Source organism: Lissotriton helveticus, chromosome 4_1, assembly GCF_964261635.1.
Source record: "Lissotriton helveticus chromosome 4_1, aLisHel1.1, whole genome shotgun sequence".
In the NCBI taxonomy this organism is placed as follows: domain Eukaryota; kingdom Metazoa; phylum Chordata; class Amphibia; order Caudata; family Salamandridae; genus Lissotriton; species Lissotriton helveticus.
In genome coordinates, this window is record NC_136063.1 from 443,002,883 (window position 1) to 443,024,585 (window position 21,703).

Consider the following 21,703-nt stretch of genomic DNA (forward strand, 5'->3'; position numbering starts at 1 on the left):
GGAAATTCAAAGGTAAGGAATCTGCGGCTAGGTGTCTATCAGATTTAATAATTAAATCTTTGCAATTCATTGTTAGGTTTTCGTGCAGTTCTTCGATTTATTTTGTGATAGATATTCCTTCTATGCATTCCTCTTAAGTACTTAATATTTTTGTTTCTTTGTCACCAGACCTTTTACTCCAACTGTAATCATTGCTGCAATGGATGCAATAACGAATTCAACGTTGCAAAATACGTAATCCATGCAAGCAAACATGTCGTTTCACCCCATTTATATTCATTATATTCAGCCCAATGTTAAGTTTTATTTCACGAGTTCAGATGTTTACACGCAATTTTGTATTTCTGTATTGGAATGCAGGGTCCCCTCATTTTACTTTATCACTTTAGCAATGATGTCATCATTTAAGCCACAACAATTATGTTTTGATTGATTGCGCCATAATTATCTGATACATCTAATTGAGCCATGATCTAATTTTGGATCCCTGTCTGTATATTTGTATATTTGTATATTTGTCCATACAGCTGCATGATTCCTAAATGAATTCAGTTTTCATCGAGCGACAAATAGTTTTGTATTACCGTTAAAATGTACAGCTGCCAGGATGTCCATAGTTATATGATATATTTGATTGAGCCATGTCTCAATTTTGGACTCCTGTCTGTATATTTGTATATTTGTATATTTGTTTATATAGTTATATGTTTTAAATGAATCTAGCTTTTATCGAGCATCTTGATCTTATTGAATTTTTAGGAAATGTTTGTTATTTTTTTATTTGCTGCTTGTATGATTTGTTTGACAAATCGAATAAAAGTATATGAACTGAACTGAACTGAACTGAACTGAACTGCTAGATTGCGCCATGCAGAGGCAGCTGAATGGGACCAATAAAAAATATAACCTCTGGTTAGGGAAGTTCCCTGAAGCCAATTAACCCCAAACACCAGCTAATCAATAGCTTTTAAATACCAAGCGGGGTTCTCTGAGTGCTGTAAACAGGAGCCAGAACAAATTACTGTTCCCGGGAAATGTTTATCACACCTGGATGCATTATATGGTAATATCACCCCACAGCCAAGCCTTCCCATGAGTCCTGTTAGAGGAATGCTTGTAAAGCTAGCAGCAGACTGTACCTCAGTGACACTGCTTAGCCCGCTCTCGGCCTCCAGCGCTTTCACAAGGGTGTGGTACAAATGATGGTCGCTCTCGAAATCCACAACACGGGTCAGGCTTAGCTCCCCACTCTCCTGGTTAATCCTGAAAAGGCCACTTGGATTCAGCAGCAAGGTGTAAGAAAGAGGCCTGTTCTGGAAGGAGACAGCTTCGACAACAGATATTCTGTAAATAAAGCAAACACAGGATGTTACAACAACGTGCAGAAAGATCCCAGGGTTATTCGTGAATTCATGACTAAATACGGACAGGACTTCTATCCAGGGAGATCATTTTAGGGCCAGTAAGCGGAAGGATGAAAAAGAGCTCTGCAGTTGCCTAAGTAAAGTCTGATCTTCGAAATATTAAAGCTCTTCACATACAGGGCCTCATTTATGAGGTTTTGCCATAGGGCAGCACCACAGGCCTTCCTGCTGAGCTTCCCCATGCAAAAGAAAAGGGCAGGAATGCGCGTATCTATAAGATACAGTGCATTCCTGTCCCTTTCCCCTGCGCCGGCACACAATGGGCTGCCTGCGCCAATGCAGGCACCTTTGCACAAGGGTGCCTGCGTTGCGGGGATGATTATTTTTGTACAGGAAGGGAATCCTCTCTGTACAAAAATAATCACAAGAGGCTTTTCCTCTTTCTATGTGTGCTGCAGAATGCAGCGCACATAGAAAAAGGAAAAACGAAGAGAAATAAAGACATTTCTCCCCGTTGTGCCTCCCTTACGCCTCCCCTGGGGAGGCGTAAGATTTGGCACTGCCTCAGATTTACGATTTCTCGTAAATCTGGGGCTGTGTCAAAAGGCCATGAATGTTGCTGGGAACGCCTCCAGCAACACCCATTGCACGCCCCTTTATATTTATCAGGCAGCATTAAGCCAACAAGCATTTACAATGCAACGGTTTCGCCTTTGGAAAAGTTTGAGCTATTGGCATTGTAAATGACAACATTTGTATTTATGTGTTGGTTTTGAAAACAGATAAATAAATGGCATTGTCCTTTACATTGCCAATAGCTCTAACTTTTCCAAAGGCGAAACCGTTGCATTGTAAATGCTTGTTTCCCTCTGTGTCTCCAGCTATGTCTAACCGTTGCTTTTTGCATTGTTCTGGTAAAACAATGTCCTTGGTTTTCAAGGGAGTTCTAATGTTAATCCATTAGCAGTAAGATGCAGGCATTTGATTCTGACTGGCTACCTTTCCCTACTCACGTACTAGGCTGTAAACCTACTTTTGGCTAGAAGAATAAAAGGGACCAAGCTAGGAACTACATTGTATTTTGCCTTTCACAACTCTGCGCTTTGGCATCATGACATAAGATACAATGGTCTATTTTTATTTTATCTGACTAACAGCATTCTGCATCACTGGGCTTGTAGTTATGCTTTTAACCGTTTCATCATAGGCTCAAAATCCCAGCATACAAAGTGTTGTTGCCTAAAATGCCAGAACATGCTGGAGGTGTTACACATGACAGAGCCACTAGTCAGCTATGTTTTCAAATGTTACAGTCTTCTATTCCATTACAAAAATTACTTGTTTCATGCGTGAAACTTATGCATTCCCTCTAACTCACCTACATCATGCATTAAAACAAGTATTGGTGATGTGAATAGTTTGGTCTTCTGTTTAGTGGAAAGTTTCATACATGCCTTCACAGCACAGTAAATGTATAACAGACCCCAGCAGAGCAATCTTCCTTTAAAATAATAAATGAAAGACAGGTGGCAGTGACAGAGGGAATATCACAAGGGTCTCTCACACATACAGAACAACCCTCTTTACAGAACTGGTACAATGAGGGAAGAAATTATGAAAACTTCCCAACTTCAGAAGGAAGTTACAGACAACTACAGTAGCATCAGCGCACGTGTTCCCATCACAGGACAGGTGCAAATTAGGAAGCAGAAGCGCAATGTTAACTTTCTCACAAAAAAGGGAAAGTATGGCATTAGTAAATCAAGCTGTTCCCTCTCACAGAAGTCAATTCATGCAATCTTCCATTTACCGCAGAACAGAACCAGCAGGGCAGCCTAGTACAAGCTTTCATCGCCCACAGAATAATAAGTACACTAAAGGTGTAGGCTGCACACAACTCTAGAGTGGGTGCCTTATCAGTAAGATGAATGTGCAGGTGGATGAGTTGGTGAATGTGCGAGTTCAGACCACATTCTTGGTTAGCTGATATTTCACGTCCGCATCTGAAGAATCCTGCTGCTGTCACTGGCACAGCCTCTGTTTCTGGTGAATTTTTGGTGGGCCACAGACTGAGAATTAGCCATCACCTGGTCGGCCATTGTTATTTTGAGCAGCCTCGCCATAGTGTAACTCTGCCCTAGATGTCCACGAGAGTGCGAACCTCTTGAGAAGGGTTGTACAATCCCAGACTTGGTGCTGCACCTGTTCAAAATGTTGAGGGCCACCACCAATGTGTATACTTTAGGCGAGGTGGGGACGACTAAAGAATGGCACACACAGGACATCTGAATATGGAGAATGTAGTTTAGTTTACAGTGCGAGATGGGCAAGAGAAGGTACACTGTGAAGGGTGCACCAGGGGTGGAGGATTGTGGGATCTCACTGATGACATGCTGAGTCAGATGAGTCCTATGTTGATATCAATGATGCAGGCACTCTAGGTTGTGGGAAACCTGCACAGATATTTCCGGGCCGAAGCTTGAAAGAAATCTTAAAGCCAGGCATGTTTATTTGTACAATAAGAAGTGATCAAAGTCATACGGTGCCCGCATTTCCGGTGCGAACATTTAGGTACGTTTCAAAAGCTCGCTAGATAAGGAAAATGCTTAAATGCGTTTAATTATTCAGACAGCGTGCTCGGCTGGCTACTGCATGCAAATGAAATATGCGTCACTGTTTCCCTTATCAGATCTTGCAAATCAGTGGGGCTCTCAAAGTCCAGCGCACACGACACTGAAGCACGGCTAAGGGGTAAAGTATGGAACTGCCTGGGATCGGGTGGGGTTGCACGAGAGAATGCGAGGCTCGATGCTGCATACTTCCTCTGAAAGGAAACTGCATGCTGTTGCAAGCCCTAGTGGACGGCTCTGGGCTGCAGATCAGCAGAAAGTGATCTGGGCGTGCAAACCGCGGCAGAATGGGCTAACCCCCCCTGCCCCGGGTCTCTGGTTTGAGCTCTCTGCTCTCTGGGTGCGAGATCGCACTACGGGGGGAGGGGCGGACACCGACAATGTGTCCCGACGCCCCTCTCCCCTTGCAGGCACTCACCGGGTCCGGCGGCTGCTGGAGGAGAGCTCCCGCTCCTCGGGACTCTCCGGGGCCGCGGAGGGACGTTCTCTTTCCCCGGGGCTCCTCCTGTGCTCGGGAGCCTCGGGACGGTCGATGCTGCTTCCTCCTTCCGGCTCTCTCCTCCTCCTCCTGTGATGACGCGGAAGGGGGCTCGACCGGCTGGGCCAATCCCAGCGCGGCCCGGGCTTGAAGGCGGGCGCTGCTTCCTCCTCTCACTCGGGGCCGCGGCGGTGAATACACGGAGCAATGCCGGGTGGGCACCGGCCTTAAATCTAAATATTAAGCGAGGTGGGCACTCGCTCGGGGTACCACAACAGCGGAAAGGTCCCTGGCAGGGTGGGCACCTGCCAGCGGACAAAATACTCGAAAATCAGGTGCCGGCAATGCCGGACCAGATTCGGGGGCGTTCCCGGCTTTCGGCTGACGTCGCGTGACGTTGGCAAAAGCCAAAGAATCTCGGGAACGCCCCCGAATCTGGTCCGGCATTGACGGACAGGCCCCTCGTCCAATGGCTATGCTCCATTTATGGAGCCAGCCAATGAATGACGAGGGCCGACCCAAACCCACACTACAGTTCTCATTAGATTTCTCCTGCGCAAAAGCTGCTTGCGCAGCTTTTTGCAGTCGAAACCTAAAAAAAGTGGCTTAGTGCTGCCTGATAAATATCACGCAGGCTTCTGCGCCACGGAACGTCACAAAAAGTGATGTTCCGATGGCGCGGGGGGCCTCATAAATGAGGCCCACTGTCCTCACTGTACCCCATGGTACTCACATTTGACACGATCCTGGTCCTGGAAACCTGAAGAAACTTATCTTAGTTTTTCCACTTTCATAAAAAAGCCCAGTTTAGCGCTGAGTCATTACCAGTGCTTTAAATGGGCCGGTACTCACCGGTACTGAGTACCGGCACTTTTATATTTTCTCCCCTTGAGTACCAGGACCTTTCCTCTGACAAGGAGAGTAGCAGTACTCATAACAGCCCGGTATTGATGTGGTTGCTGCTGAGCTGGTTCAAAAGCACCAGGACCGCAGCTCGTCTTCAGTAGAGCACAGAGAGCTATGTGTGCCTCTCTGGAAGTAAAGAGAGGAAGAGTATCGCTGCAGGGTGTCTTTCAGAGGGGGTCGGTAGGTGACCAAAAATCCTAATGGGCGCAAGTGTGCACACATTGTTTCGGGCAATACAGCTTGTTAGCTTGCCTTTTGTTTTAAACACCCGCAAATCTTCGCCCATCAACAATTTAAATGGAAGGGATTTGCATGAAAGAAAACCCCTGCCCTCTAAATTTAAATCAAGGCATTCATGCTTTTCCAAAAACTGCAGCACTAGTATTGATTCGTCAGTGCGCAGTCCTGTCAAGCGTCACGCAACAGGTGTGACACTCACGCATTTCAGTGCGGTGATCCGCATCACCGCACTGAAATGCATTGTCACGCATTTTGCCACCTGTGCCAGGCACGCCACCAGCGGTGCCTGTGCCCGGGCTCTGGCTCTGAGTGCTGCTCAAGACGTGCTGTGCGGCCTGCGCCCGAGTTCCTAAATAGTTAACAGCTCTCAGCCATTTGTGGAGTGGCAGGCTGAGAGCGCTACAATGTATATCAATCTTCCCAGGCAGGCTCAGCTGCCTGCTGTGTTGCCGTGGAAACTGCTGTCAATCACCGGCGTCATGTGGCACCATGGCCCGGGACCGTCACGTCCGGACTCGGAAGGAAGTAGGCAGAGGCGGCGGGGGAATCTGAAAGTGCAGGCAGCAGGTAGACTCCTCGGATTCTCTCTGTCTCATGCCCCCATGGCCGCCCGCTGCGGCCCGGCAAAAGGGGGCATGAAAATGATCTTCGATTGCGGCGGCCAGCTGAGCCCAGCAAAACACTGTAGGCTGCACCTCAGCAGCTGTGCCGGTGACTCTGCCAGGCCCACCACCAGGATTACAAGCACCAGTGGCCGCACCGCCGTGGGCCGAGGAGTCCCAAGACGGTCGTCGACTCGAGTGGCCAACAGCTCTGAGCTGCTTGGCTGGTCCGGATGAAGACAGGCAAAGTGACCGCTAACTTTAAATGCACTATCGCCATTCTCATATCTTGCAAAATATGATTTGAACGTGTGGCAGGCCGCAGCTTTCACACCCCAGCGGTCGGAGGGTGCAGCGGCGAGGGCAACTGACCTACCCGTACTTTCAGTGATGCAGGCAACCGTCATAAGGCGGGCCGGCCGCCCTCAGCACGAGCGGGCGGCGCAGATTTGTAGACAGTTTCTGTTCTCACCGCACTTTGACTTGTGCCCTGAATTACTGCCGTGATATCACGACCCCGTCACTCATGACCAGGCTGTCCGCCAAACTGATTGTGCCTCAACAGGCACTGAAGCCTGCCTGTAGCGCTGCAGTGAGTGCAGCCGAACTCAGGGTATAATAAAATGCAGGGCCTGCGCCAGCCCTTGACTCGAGGCCTAGGCCGTGGCCTCTGCTCACGGTGCAGGAGGAAATCATGACGGCTGGCTCGTACCGTGACAGCTCTGCAGTGTTCCCTACGCCACAAGTAAGTGTCTCGCCCTACCTTTTATGTAGCAAGCAGTCGGTTGTTTCACACAATAGTTGCTTGTATTATGGTCTCACTCCCACTCGGCTTTGAAAGATGCCAGCTCCTCTTCATCGGGTGCGTGCTGCTCACAAATATCTCTGGCTTACTGTTCTACTAAGCGATTGTTTCACTATTGGACATTCTTGCTGTATAACCTACGTCTTGTGTTAATGTTTGTATTCTAGCATTGATACTGTTTATAATCATCCTAAAAAATGTACATAAATGTGCGCGCTATATAAAAATACACATAAATAAATAAAACATGTATTCCCTCCTTCCTCCCCCACCCCCCAGATCTAAGCCTCCATCTGTAACGAAAGCCCATCTCCTCTATTATAGGCACTATCTCTGCTGGAGGGCGGCTAGAGTACTGTAGGGGAAGCCTGAAACCTTTCACCCAGTCGTGTTCTGTCTGCAGAGCAGTTGGGGATTTTCGTAGGTTTACACCCGAGTATTGGCATAGGCAGCCAGGGCCCATAGGAACTACTGGAGCTAAGTAAGGGCACAGGCAGCGAGAGTTTCCAGGTAGGCGCACTATTAGAACTGAGTTTGGGTACAATACTAATAGCTAATAAACCGAAACAGCTAAGAGAAACAACAACGGGCAGTGCTGTATCTGCATACATTACAATTTTAAAATAACTCCAACATTGTTATCCAGATCTGTAGTGTTACTTTTTTAATAAAAAGATTGTGTTTTATTTGATTATTGTATTTAACATTGCTTCTCTGCTTATAACATTCTAGTTACTAGTCACCATATATGACTAGGCAAAACGTTTGCATTCTTGCACCTGTGCATGTAGATTACTCTTTAGTTCTATGTCTGTGAAGGGAGATTATTCTAAGTATATGCTATTTTAATAGCACAAAACAAGACAAGTGGAGTGATGTACAGGGTCAAGGCACGGGTATAGTCAGCGAGTGATGGGAGAGGTACCTGGGTTCTGTGAGGAGATGTGTAATATTACTGCATTGTGCTGTCCTGCTTTTTAAAAAGGTGCGTCTACAACTCTTTCCTCAGTCGGAGCAGAGTTGAGACAGTCCTGATAGATACAGGGATGTTTTTCCAGATCCTTTATGCATAGATGGAGAAAGTCAATTGCCTGTTTTATAACTCTTTAGAGTTTTTGGTCAGAACTCTTTTAGCTGAACTATGTGTGTTTGAACACATGATCCTAAAGCCGATCTCATTGCTCAAATAGATGTAATTTCTGATATTTATACGTTTCCCCTCATCTTCGTTGCTTGATTTTGCGCGCGAGGAAGTGTCACTCATAGTGGGTGAAATGTCACTCATAATTACACTGAAATTATGAAAATGTCACACATAGCAATCTGAAACCTTGGCAGCTATGAGTGCGCCATTTATAAACATTTGTTATTTAACTATAAAGTTAGGTGAATCGCAGCACCCAAATCACCTCCTAAGTATCTCTGCTCCAGTGAGACATACCTGTGGCAGTCTCTGAAAAGGTTTCAATATTCTAATATGTATATTGCACAAAATGCGAACCCAGAATTTGTGCTGCACCTGTTAAAGATTTGAAGGCCTCCACTGCCGGGCACTGCATGTGAAAGAGAATGTGTGAGGGCCTGGAAGTAAAAGCAATAAGTGTGTGAGTTTGCAAATGTGGGTATGACCGTGACAATGAAAAGTAGTACTGTGTGTTTGTGTGAAACTAAATGTGATTCAGAGAGCATGAAATGGGCTTTGTAGTCTGTGTGTGTGAAAGGGGGCAAATGTATCTAGACAGCGTGTAGGGAAAGTGTGTTTTTCAAGCCTGCTTCGACTTGAAAGTGGCTCACACACCTCTAGGCAAATGCACTTTAAAAATAGCTACTCATGAGGCTGACTCTAGCTTTATTAATCGGGCAAAGCACAAGGGTTTGCAGCAGAAAGTGGGCGGTCGCAAACAGCAAAGTCTGAACATAATTATTATTTAAAACTCTGCCTCAAAGAATTTGTCAACAAGATAAATGCAATAATAAATGTATTCTGCCTTGCCTAACTCATCACAACATGCTGCATTTTGAAATATTACCTGCTACAGAGATCTTTGCGAACCCAGTAAATTCCCGGGTACAGTGGCACTTTAATTGCTCTGGTGGTTAATGCACTTGCTGAAAATATCTGTGTGCATTCTTCTAATCAAGAATCAAGGTGCCTTCTGTAACGAACCGCATGAAACATGCAGATCACAGAGTTGTTTTTTTATAGAGAGAGCTCTGATGGTTACTGCTTTTGCTGCAGAGATCATTGTGTTACCTGCAGGTCACAAGTTAAAATCTTTGTCATATAGTTTAGTGATTCATGATCCTGCATCAAGGATATGCATGCAAACTACATGGAAAACATTAAAAAACTTGATGGTGAGCACCTGCTGAGGTCTTTTTAGGAATTCCAGATACACTGGGCGCACGCCTTGGTAACCGCTGAATGGTGGCAAGCAAGAGTAAAATGGTGTAGGCAATAGGGCGAGTGGTAATACCTCACAACCACTCTGAAAGGCCAGAAAACTGGTCTACAATGAATATGAACAACTGTGCCCTTGCACTAACACAAATGTGTACAGTTTCAAAATTTGTATATGATTATTTACATGTTATAGTGACATATAGCACATCAATCTAAACAGTTGGTGGAGATACGTAATTCAGTGACAATTCATCTATTGAGACGGGTAAGTCAATCAATAGTCTGTATTTAGAGTGTCCATTTTCTGTTTATTGTTCCGTTTCAAAAAGCCAACACGTGTTTCATCGCAAGGAACAAATGCGAATCTTCAGGGCTAAACAAAAGATACAGAGTCTGTTTTTACTATACATGTTTTGTCTGTAATATTTATGCAGAAAACGGGTGACTCATGGTGTCACCCTGGTGAGCAAGGCATGCACAAAAGGTGGTGATGTGACTTGGTGTCTATGTGAAGAACAGTCATGACTAAAGTGACATATGTGACATGGTGGTGTGTGTGGTGCCAAACGATATTTTTCTGGAACAAAGTGACTAGTATAACTTGTTAATCAACAATTGAACAAGGCTGGCCGGTTTGAAAAGTGAAGTGAGGAGACAGGTGGTCTGTGGTATAGAAAGGACGGTATCCCAAATTGCTCATGAGTGACATAAGTGAACGTAATGGAATCGCATTCAAAACTGATGATAGTGTTACATAATTATGGTTGTCCAATAACTGGTGCTTAGAGAGTATGGTATCTTAAATTATTTCAATTTTAAAGTGCGCAATTTTTTTAGATCAAATCTGTTCTGTGAAGGTAGAATACAGATTTGACATACCAGACATACCTGGAAAATGTGGCTTTCAAGACAGGATGTGCTGGTTCGGATTGGACACAAGAAAGGGCGCGAGAGGACCGGTCAGGGCGTGGACTATGTTGATTGTTAGAGAGAGAATTTCAAAAAGAAAGATGGAAGAGAGGCGGAGGAGAAATTGTATACGTGAGATTACTGAGAACTTATGAATTGAAACAAGGTGAAAGACACGCTGGGCGTTAGGTTTAAACTTAGGAAAACATGGGGATTATGTCCGTTACAACAATTTAAGAAAAAATTGAGGGATATGGATCTCTGCAGTACTAGTATGAGACAAAAACCAAGAACTTAAAAATCAAAAAACCGGGGGGTAAAAAACACGAAGCTACATGTGATTTAGGGCCAATGGCTATGTAGTGGGGTGCTGTTAGAACAGATAAAAAAATAAAAAAATATATATAAATACAGGAACTCACCAGGAAATCCAAAATTGTGTTTACTTGGATTCTATGCACTAGGGGTATCTACCGCGGTAGGGGCGGAAACCCAAGTATCGTGTTACTTGGACAGAAGTATCTAAAGTGTGGATCAACACATCTGCAAGATAAGCAAGATATACAGCGCAATATCAAAAACTGAGTTGCTACGTCGACAAGACAACCAGGCAGAGAGGGCGCATGGGGGTGAAAGAACACCTACCTTAGTATTAGGCAGGTTGAGTAGAGACCGGGAGGAGAGAGGTCTTCGTGGTTTAAGGGCGGGTGCGCTCGTGACCAACAAAGTACCTTGTCCTTTGGAGAAAGTGAAAAGGCGGGTATAAAACTCTATGTGCTATAGAGGATACAGATCGTTTTCCTATTCAGACGCCAAATTATATGGGGTCGCAATTGTTCTGGGGTCAAAACGCGCTTACCTGGCGGACGAAATTCTCCCTCTTGGAGTTTCCCGGCGCCGTGCTTCGTAAACGGACACGTGACCGGAAGTGGAGTTCATTTAAATACCGATTACGTGTTGGTGAGTTCAAGAGACTAAAACGTAGTCCTAGAGCTCTATGGAGATGAGAGTGGCCGAAAAAAGAAGAGTTACTTCCCCGAGTTGTAGGGTAGAAGAAAAATTCAAACTTTGCTCAAAGAATAAGATATTTACATACGGCTAGCGCGCACACGGCTAGCGCGGGAATGAAGTGTTGATAAACACTTGTTATTCACACGAAAATATATAATTTCTATTTTCCGTTTCTTGTTTAATGTTGAAAACACTAAAATACATGGCGTATTTCTTACAAACTATTTTGAAAAATGTGGATAACAAAAAGGAGGTGATGGGTATTCACTATTGCGAGGCCCAACCAGGACCTCAGTCATAAACCATCAGGGATTCGATGGGACAATAATATATGTAACTAAACACCCAGCTAGGTGAATAAAGGCATCATCATGCAGGTGTGTCTACATGTAAAGATGAGATAATATTATTATCGAAAGTCTCAGTGTAGAGACGTGAGCGAAATGCGTAACATTTTACTACCCGGGTAGGGGTAAAGTAGGGGTCATTCATACCGATAGATTTCGATTTTCGAATTTTTTTGTCGCACAAAGGATCAGGAATTGGTCCTGACTAAGTGCTTGTGTTTAGATGGAGCAACTGTTTACTCATATGGACAAGTAAGTACACATGCTGGTTCAGAACGCAAAAATGAGAACAACAACATAGTATAAATAAAATGCGGTAGGTTATATCGATACATATTCAATTTAGAGTTCTTAAGGGGGAAAGAGAAAGACAGCAACATAAATACAGTTAGGAACAATTACTTCAGTTGCCCAGAAAAAATTGCAATTCTGGGTCATAATTTAAACCGCACTCAATGCTACGAAGACGCATAATCCAAGTCGCTTCCTTGCGTCTTAGAAGTAGTTCACGGTTTCCACCTCTCACATGGATGGGCACGGTTTCTATTCCATAGAAAGAAACCTGAAAGTCGTCTGTATTAGGTTGACATTTGGCTACATGAAGTGCCACGGGGTATTTGGGATCCTGCTTCAAGATTGCTCTCATATGTTCAGAGATTCTTTCTTTCAAAGCTCGTATTGTACTACCAACGTACTTCTTACCACAATGACATTCGATGATGTAAATTACATATTTGGTGGTACAATTTATGTTGGTTCTGATCTCGTATGAATCTTCTGAGGGGCCCGTGAAGTGTTTGGTCTTGTGTTTGGCCCATTTGCACATTGGGCATAGTCCACATTTAAAGAAACCATTACCCCGTTGGGTTAGCCATGTTGGATTTCTATCTAACCGTGGCACTGTGGGACTGAGCCTGTTTCTCAGGGTCCTCCCTTTGCGAAATGTGATTTGAGGGGTGGCCGGGATCATTTCCTTTAATGTAGAATCCTCTCTTAACAGCTTCCAGTGCTTGGTCAAGCTGGTTCTGATCGAGTTGTGTAGAGCATTGTATTCTGTGATCATTCTTACTGTATTCTCTTTCTTAGTCTGGGGGTCTTTAGTTTTCAGAGTTTCCTCTCTCTTTATTTTGTTTAGTTTGGATTTCGCTTTCGACAAAATTTCTTTTGGGTAACCTCGTTTGGTGAATCTCAGATTCATGTCATTGATTGTTTTATCCAATTCCTCATCATCGCTACAGTTTCGTCTTGCACGAAGAAATTCGCCAAAGGGTATAGACTTGATCTGATGGAAGGGATGAAAACTATCAGCTCTTAGAATTGCATTACAGGATGTGGGTTTCCTGTACAGTTTGCTCTGTAGGGTGTTGTTGATTACATAGAATTCTAAGTCTAGAAATTCAATGTGCGATCTACTTTGTTTCATAGTGAAACTGAGTTCCCAAAGATTGTTGTTCAGAAAGTCAAAAAAACTTTGTAGTAGAGCATCAGTTCCGGTCCATAGTAAGATGCAGTCGTCTATGTAACGACCCCAGAACAGAATGGAATCTGTGAATTGACTACCGGATGTACCCCAAAGATGGTCTGCTTCAAATGCTCCCATAAAGAGATTAGCGAAGGAGGGTGAGAATTTAGAACCCATGGCTACTCCGCGTTTCTGCTGGTACCATTTCTTTTTAAACATGAAAAAGTTGTTGTCCAAGATCAAACTCATCATAGAAATAAGCATTTGTGTGTGTGACCAGAGAGAGGCCGGCCGTTTGGACAAAACTTTGGTGATTGCTTCGATACCCAGTTTTGGGTTGATGCTGGTATAGAGAGCAACCACATCCATAGTAACTAGTGTGGTACCTGGTTGCCATTCTAAATCTCCTAACAGGCTGAGAATATGTTTGGAGTCTTGAATGTATGAAGGGAGATTTCTGACAAGTGGGCCCAGAAATAGATCAACATATTCTGCTAATCTCTCAGTTGGACCTCCAATCCCTGATACTATTGGTCTGCCAGGGGGAAATGGGAGATCCTTGTGAATCTTAGGTAGTGTGTAAAGCCATGGATACGTTGGCTTCAGTACTTTCAGGTACATGTATTCTTCTTCATTGAGGAGACCATCCTCTTTCCATTTGAGTAGATAGTCATTGACCGTCTTTGTGAGCACACCCATGGGGTTGGATGCAATAGGTTCATAGCAGGAGAGGTCTGCTAATTGGGTCAATATTTCATTGTTGTAGTCTTCTGCGTTCATTACCACAATGTTTCCTCCTTTATCTGCCTCACGTATAATGATGGAGGGATTCAGCGTCAGTACAGATAAGGCGTTACGCTCTCCTTTGGTTAAGTTATCTTTAAATATGAATGTTTCTTGTAGTTTTTTGGTGTTGATCTTGTTGAGGTCTTCTAACACATGTCTGTGAAAATTGTCAATGCTGTTACCGCCTGGTAGAGTAGGAGTCCATGTGGACTTGGATTTGAGACCACTGGCTACTCCAAAGTCCATATCTATGTTAAGTTCTTCTAAAAGTTGCCCCATTTCCATAGGGCTATCTTCTCGTTCAGTGATTGACAATAGTAGATGGACTGCTTGTATATCTTTTATTGTATGTACAACATTATCACTCAATACATCAGGAATGTTTTTAATATTTTTCTTAGTAGGAACTTTACCTGCAAAGTATTTTTTGATTTTTAGGTTACGGACAAACTTGAAGAGATCTATTTTTGTTTGACAGATATCCCCGGTGGAGTAAGGGTTAAAACTCAAACCTTTTGAGAGTAAATTGGTCATATCAGAGGTGAGGGGGAAGGAGGATAGGTTGATAACCTGTACCTCCGTGTTGATATTGTCTAGTTCTGTGTTCTCCCTGATCTGAGCTTTCTGCGATATTCGTCGTTTGTCACTATAACATGTAAATAATCATATACAAATTTTGAAACTGTACACATTTGTGTTAGTGCAAGGGCACAGTTGTTCATATTCATTGTAGACCAGTTTTCTGGCCTTTCAGAGTGGTTGTGAGGTATTACCACTCGCCCTATTGCCTACACCATTTTACTCTTGCTTGCCACCATTCAGCGGTTACCAAGGCGTGCGCCCAGTGTATCTGGAATTCCTAAAAAGACCTCAGCAGGTGCTCACCGTTATATCAGATTGCCAGAGTGGGCTGCCCCCCGCAAGTACTCGTAGAACTGCACCCTCTAACTCCATTACAATCTAAACATATCCCTTACCACATGGATCGAGACAAAGTAGCCGCAGACCTCTTTGAAAATTTAGCTAAAGGCATGCCTACTCACACAGCAGCAGCTATCTCTGGTCCCCCTCGAGTGGAGGGCCTCAAAGAAAAATTCAAAAAACTTGAAAAATTGAAGATGCAAGAGAACTCACGATGGTGGGATGCCACTACCTTGAAGCAATATATGCGCCTCAAGCAAATCCCCAGAGGCTTACGCTCTCAGATCTTTCCGACCTATGATAATCTGGATGTAGATCTTATGAAAAAATGGGAAGACCCTGTTAACAACAATTCTTTTGTCCTTATGGACATTCTTATAGAAAGTGCGGACCGCAAAACTCTGAAACTACAGGGTGAAATTGCTGTTCTTGAACAAGAAATTAAAGACCTCAACTTGCCAGAACCAACTGTAAAAAACTACACCATTCTGGATGAGGTTTTACTTAAACATCAGGAAGAAATTAAAAATAGAAAAGCAAGACAAATTAAAAGAGACGATGGTGACTACCGTAACGGTAGAGTGTTCACCTTCGATCGAAAATATGATGCCCTGATTCCCTCTACCAAATCAAAGAAACCAGAGGGCAACACATCTGCCCCAGGCTCCATCTCATCAAGTACCACATCCTTAAACACTGTGGGCACTAGCGAACCAGAGACAGAAAGTGAAGATAATCTAGACGCGAACAGCAGTCCTTTTTTAGTGGAAATGGAACGCATTCGCAAAGGGAACAGGGCGCCATCCCGAAGAGGTCCTACACCTCCGAAACCCATAGAGGGACCAGGGGGGGCAAACGACGAATATCGCAGAAAGCTCAGATCAGGGAGAACACAGAACTAGACAATATCAACACGGAGGTACAGGTTATCAACCTATCCTCCTTCCCCCTCACCTCTGATATGACCAATTTACTCTCAAAAGGTTTGAGTTTTAACCCTTACTCCACCGGGGATATCTGTCAAACAAAAATAGATCTCTTCAAGTTTGTCCGTAACCTAAAAATCAAAAAATACTTTGCAGGTAAAGTTCCTACTAAGAAAAATATTAAAAACATTCCTGATGTATTGAGTGATAATGTTGTACATACAATAAAAGATATACAAGCAGTCCATCTACTATTGTCAATCACTGAACGAGAAGATAGCCCTATGGAAATGGGGCAACTTTTAGAAGAACTTAACATAGATATGGACTTTGGAGTAGCCAGTGGTCTCAAATCCAAGTCCACATGGACTCCTACTCTACCAGGCGGTAACAGCATTGACAATTTTCACAGACATGTGTTAGAAGACCTCAACAAGATCAACACCAAAAAACTACAAGAAACATTCATATTTAAAGATAACTTAACCAAAGGAGAGCGTAACGCCTTATCTGTACTGACGCTGAATCCCTCCATCATTATACGTGAGGCAGATAAAGGAGGAAACATTGTGGTAATGAACGCAGAAGACTACAACAATGAAATATTGACCCAATTAGCAGACCTCTCCTGCTATGAACCTATTGCATCCAACCCCATGGGTGTGCTCACAAAGACGGTCAATGACTATCTACTCAAATGGAAAGAGGATGGTCTCCTCAATGAAGAAGAATACATGTACCTGAAAGTACTGAAGCCAACGTATCCATGGCTTTACACACTACCTAAGATTCACAAGGATCTCCCATTTCCCCCTGGCAGACCAATAGTATCAGGGATTGGAGGTCCAACTGAGAGATTAGCAGAATATGTTGATCTATTTCTGGGCCCACTTGTCAGAAATCTCCCTTCATACATTCAAGACTCCAAACATATTCTCAGCCTGTTAGGAGATTTAGAATGGCAACCAGGTACCACACTAGTTACTATGGATGTGGTTGCTCTCTATACCAGCATCAACCCAAAACTGGGTATCGAAGCAATCACCAAAGTTTTGTCCAAACGGCCGGCCTCTCTCTGGTCACACACACAAATGCTTATTTCTATGATGAGTTTGATCTTGGACAACAACTTTTTCATGTTTAAAAAGAAATGGTACCAGCAGAAACGCGGAGTAGCCATGGGTTCTAAATTCTCACCCTCCTTCGCTAATCTCTTTATGGGAGCATTTGAAGCAGACCATCTTTGGGGTACATCCGGTAGTCAATTCACAGATTCCATTCTGTTCTGGGGTCGTTACATAGACGACTGCATCTTACTATGGACCGGAACTGATGCTCTACTACAAAGTTTTTTTGACTTTCTGAACAACAATCTTTGGGAACTCAGTTTCACTATGAAACAAAGTAGATCGCACATTGAATTTCTAGACTTAGAATTCTATGTAATCAACAACACCCTACAGAGCAAACTGTACAGGAAACCCACATCCTGTAATGCAATTCTAAGAGCTGATAGTTTTCATCCCTTCCATCAGATCAAGTCTATACCCTTTGGCGAATTTCTTCGTGCAAGACGAAACTGTAGCGATGATGAGGAATTGGATAAAACAATCAATGACATGAATCTGAGATTCACCAAACGAGGTTACCCAAAAGAAATTTTGTCGAAAGCGAAATCCACACTAAACAAAATAAAGAGAGAGGAAACTCTGAAAACTAAAGACCCCCAGACTAAGAAAGAGAATACAGTAAGAATGATCACAGAATACAATGCTCTACACAACTCGATCAGAACCAGCTTGACCAAGCACTGGAAGCTGTTAAGAGAGGATTCTACATTAAAGGAAATGATCCCGGCCACCCCTCAAATCACATTTCGCAAAGGGAGGACCCTGAGAAACAGGCTCAGTCCCACAGTGCCACGGTTAGATAGAAATCCAACATGGCTAACCCAACGGGGTAATGGTTTCTTTAAATGTGGACTATGCCCAATGTGCAAATGGGCCAAACACAAGACCAAACACTTCACGGGCCCCTCAGAAGATTCATACGAGATCAGAACCAACATAAATTGTACCACCAAATATGTAATTTACATCATCGAATGTCATTGTGGTAAGAAGTACGTTGGTAGTACAATACGAGCTTTGAAAGAAAGAATCTCTGAACATATGAGAGCAATCTTGAAGCAGGATCCCAAATACCCCGTGGCACTTCATGTAGCCAAATGTCAACCTAATACAGACGACTTTCAGGTTTCTTTCTATGGAATAGAAACCGTGCCCATCCATGTGAGAGGTGGAAACCGTGAACTACTTCTAAGACGCAAGGAAGCGACTTGGATTATGCGTCTTCGTAGCATTGAGTGCGGTTTAAATTATGACCCAGAATTGCAATTTTTTCTGGGCAACTGAAGTAATTGTTCCTAACTGTATTTATGTTGCTGTCTTTCTCTTTCCCCCTTAAGAACTCTAAATTGAATATGTATCGATATAACCTACCGCATTTTATTTATACTATGTTGTTGTTCTCATTTTTGCGTTCTGAACCAGCATGTGTACTTACTTGTCCATATGAGTAAACAGTTGCTCCATCTAAACACAAGCACTTAGTCAGGACCAATTCCTGATCCTTTGTGCGACAAAAAAATTCGAAAATCGAAATCTATCGGTATGAATGACCCCTACTTTACCCCTACCCGGGTAGTAAAATGTTACGCATTTCGCTCACGTCTCTACACTGAGACTTTCGATAATAATATTATCTCATCTTTACATGTAGACACACCTGCAGGATGATGCCTTTATTCACCTAGCTGGGTGTTTAGTTACATATATTATTGTCCCATCGAATCCCTGATGGTTTATGACTGAGGTCCTGGTTGGGCCTCGCAATAGTGAATACCCATCACCTCCTTTTTGTTATCCACATTTTTCAAAATAGTTTGTAAGAAATACGCCATGTATTTTAGTGTTTTCAACATTAAACAAGAAACGGAAAATAGAAATTATATATTTTCGTGTGAATAACAAGTGTTTATCAACACTTCATTCCCGCGCTAGCCGTGTGCGCGCTAGCCGTATGTAAATACCTTCTTCTTTGAGCAAAGTTTGAATTTTTCTTCTACCCTACAACTCGGGGAAGTAACTCTTCTTTTTTCGGCCACTCTCATCTCCATAGAGCTCTAGGACTACGTTCTAGTCTCTTGAACTCACCAACACGTAATCGGTATTTAAATGAACTCCACTTCCGGTCACGTGTCCGTTTACGAAGCACGGCGCCGGGAAACTCCAAGAGGGAGAATTTCGTTCGCCAGGTAAGCGCGTTTTGACCCCAGAACAATTGCGACCCCATATAATTTGGCGTCTGAATAGGAAAACGATCTGTATCCTCTATAGCACATAGAGTTTTATACCCGCCTTTTCACTTTCTCCAAAGGACAAGGTACTTTGTTGGTCACGAGCGCACCCGCCCTTAAACCACGAAGACCTCTCTCCTCCCGGTCTCTACTCAACCTGCCTAATACTAAGGTAGGTGTTCTTTCACCCCCATGCGCCCTCTCTGCCTGGTTGTCTTGTCGACGTAGCAACTCAGTTTTTGATATTGCGCTGTATATCTTGCTTATCTTGCAGATGTGTTGATCCACACTTTAGATACTTCTGTCCAAGTAACACGATACTTGGGTTTCCGCCCCTACCGCGGTAGATACCCCTAGTGCATAGAATCCAAGTAAACACAATTTTGGATTTCCTGGTGAGTTCCTGTATTTATATATATTTTTTTATTTTTTTATCTGTTCTAACAGCACCCCACTACATAGCCATTGGCCCTAAATCACATGTAGCTTCGTGTTTTTTACCCCCCGGTTTTTTGATTTTTAAGTTCTTGGTTTTTGTCTCATACTAGTACTGCAGAAATCCATATCCCTCAATTTTTTCTTAAATTGTTGTAACGGACATAATCCCCATGTTTTCCTAAGTTTAAACCTAACGCCCAGCGTGTCTTTCACCTTGTTTCAATTCATAAGTTCTCAGTAATATCACGTATACAATTTCTCCTCCGCCTCTCTTCCATCTTTCTTTTTGAAATCCTCTCTCTAACAATCAACATAGTCCACGCCCTGACCGGTCCTCTCGCGCCCTTTCTTGTGTCCAATCCGAACCAGCACATCCTGTCTTGAAAGCCACATTTTCCAGGTATGTCTGGTATGTCAAATCTGTATTCTACCTTCACAGAACAGATTTGATCTAAAAAAATTGCGCACTTTAAAATTGAAATAATTTAAGATACCATACTCTCTAAGCACCAGTTATTGGACAACCATAATTATGTAACACTATCATCAGTTTTGAATGCGATTCCATTACGTTCACTTATGTCACTCATGAGCAATTTGGGATACCGTCCTTTCTATACCACAGACCACCTGTCTCCTCACTTCACTTTTCAAACCGGCCAGCCTTGTCCAATTGTTGATTAACAAGTTATACTAGTCACTCTGTTCCAGAAAAATATCGTTTGGCACCACACACACCACCATGTCACATATGTCACTTTAGTCATGACTGTTCTTCACATAGACACCAAGTCACATCACCACCTTTTACGCATGCCTTGCTCACCAGAGTGACACCATGAGTCACCCGTTTTCTGCATAAATATTACAGACAAAACATGTATAGTAAAAACAGACTCTGTATCTTTTGTTTAGCCCTGAAGATTCGCATTTGTTCCTTGCGATGAAACACGTGTTGGCTTTTTGAAACGGAACAATAAACAGAAAATGGACACTCTAAATACAGACTATTGATTGACTTACCCGTCTCAATAGATGAATTGTCACTGAATTACGTATCTCCACCAACTGTTTAGATTGATGTGCTATATGTCACTATAACATGTAAATAATCATATACAAATTTTGAAACTGTACACATTTGTGTTAGTGCAAGGGCACAGTTGTTCATATTCATTGTAGACCAGTTTTCTGGCCTTTTAGAGTGGTTGTGAGGTATTACCACTCGCCCTATTGCCTACACCATTTTACTCTTGCTTGCCACCATTCAGCGGTTACCAAGGCGTGCGCCCAGTGTATCTGGAATTCCTAAAAAGACCTCAGCAGGTGCTCACCGTTATATCAGATTGCCAGAGTGGGCTGCCCCCCGCAAGTACTCGTAGAACTGCACCCTCTAACTCCATTACAATCTAAACATATCCCTTACCACATGGATCGAGACAAAGTAGCCGCAGACCTCTTTGAAAATTTAGCTAAAGGCATGCCTACTCACACAGCAGCAGCTATCTCTGGTCCCCCTCGAGTGGAGGGCCTCAAAGAAAAATTCAAAAAACTTGAAAAATTGAAGATGCAAGAGAACTCACGATGGTGGGATGCCACTACCTTGAAGCAATATATGCGCCTCAAGCAAATCCCCAGAGGCTTACGCTCTCAGATCTTTCCGACCTATGATAATCTGGATGTAGATCTTATGAAAAAATGGGAAGACTCTGTTAACAACAATTCTTTTGTCCTTATGGACATTCTTATAGAAAGTGCGGACCGCAAAACTCTGAAACTACAGGTTAAAATTGCTGTTCTTGAACAAGAAATTAAAGACCTCAACTTGCCAGAACCAACTGTAAAAAACTACACCATTCTGGATGAGGTTTTACTTAAACATCAGGAAGAAATTAAAAATAGAAAAGCAAGACAAATTAAAAGAGACGATGGTGACTACCGTAACGGTAGAGTGTTCACCTTCGATCGAAAATATGATGCCCTGATTCCCTCTACCAAATCAAAGAAACCAGAGGGCAACACATCTGCCCCAGGCTCCATCTCATCAAGTACCACATCCTTAAACACTGTGGGCACTAGCGAACCAGAGACAGAAAGTGAAGATAATCTAGACGCG

General features: G+C 43.3%; 1 protein-coding gene across 1 annotated transcript in view; it reads right to left on the reverse strand.

The window, feature by feature from the left end:
• LOC144828007 (neural-cadherin-like) overlaps positions 1-21,703 on the reverse strand; it is a 266,439-nt gene that overhangs the window by 233,467 nt on the left and 11,269 nt on the right. Inside the window, exon 4 of the mRNA XM_078686153.1 lies at positions 1,140-1,344. Within this exon, the coding sequence (XP_078542279.1) occupies positions 1,140-1,344 (205 nt within the window). The remainder of the gene's footprint in view (positions 1-1,139; positions 1,345-21,703) is intronic.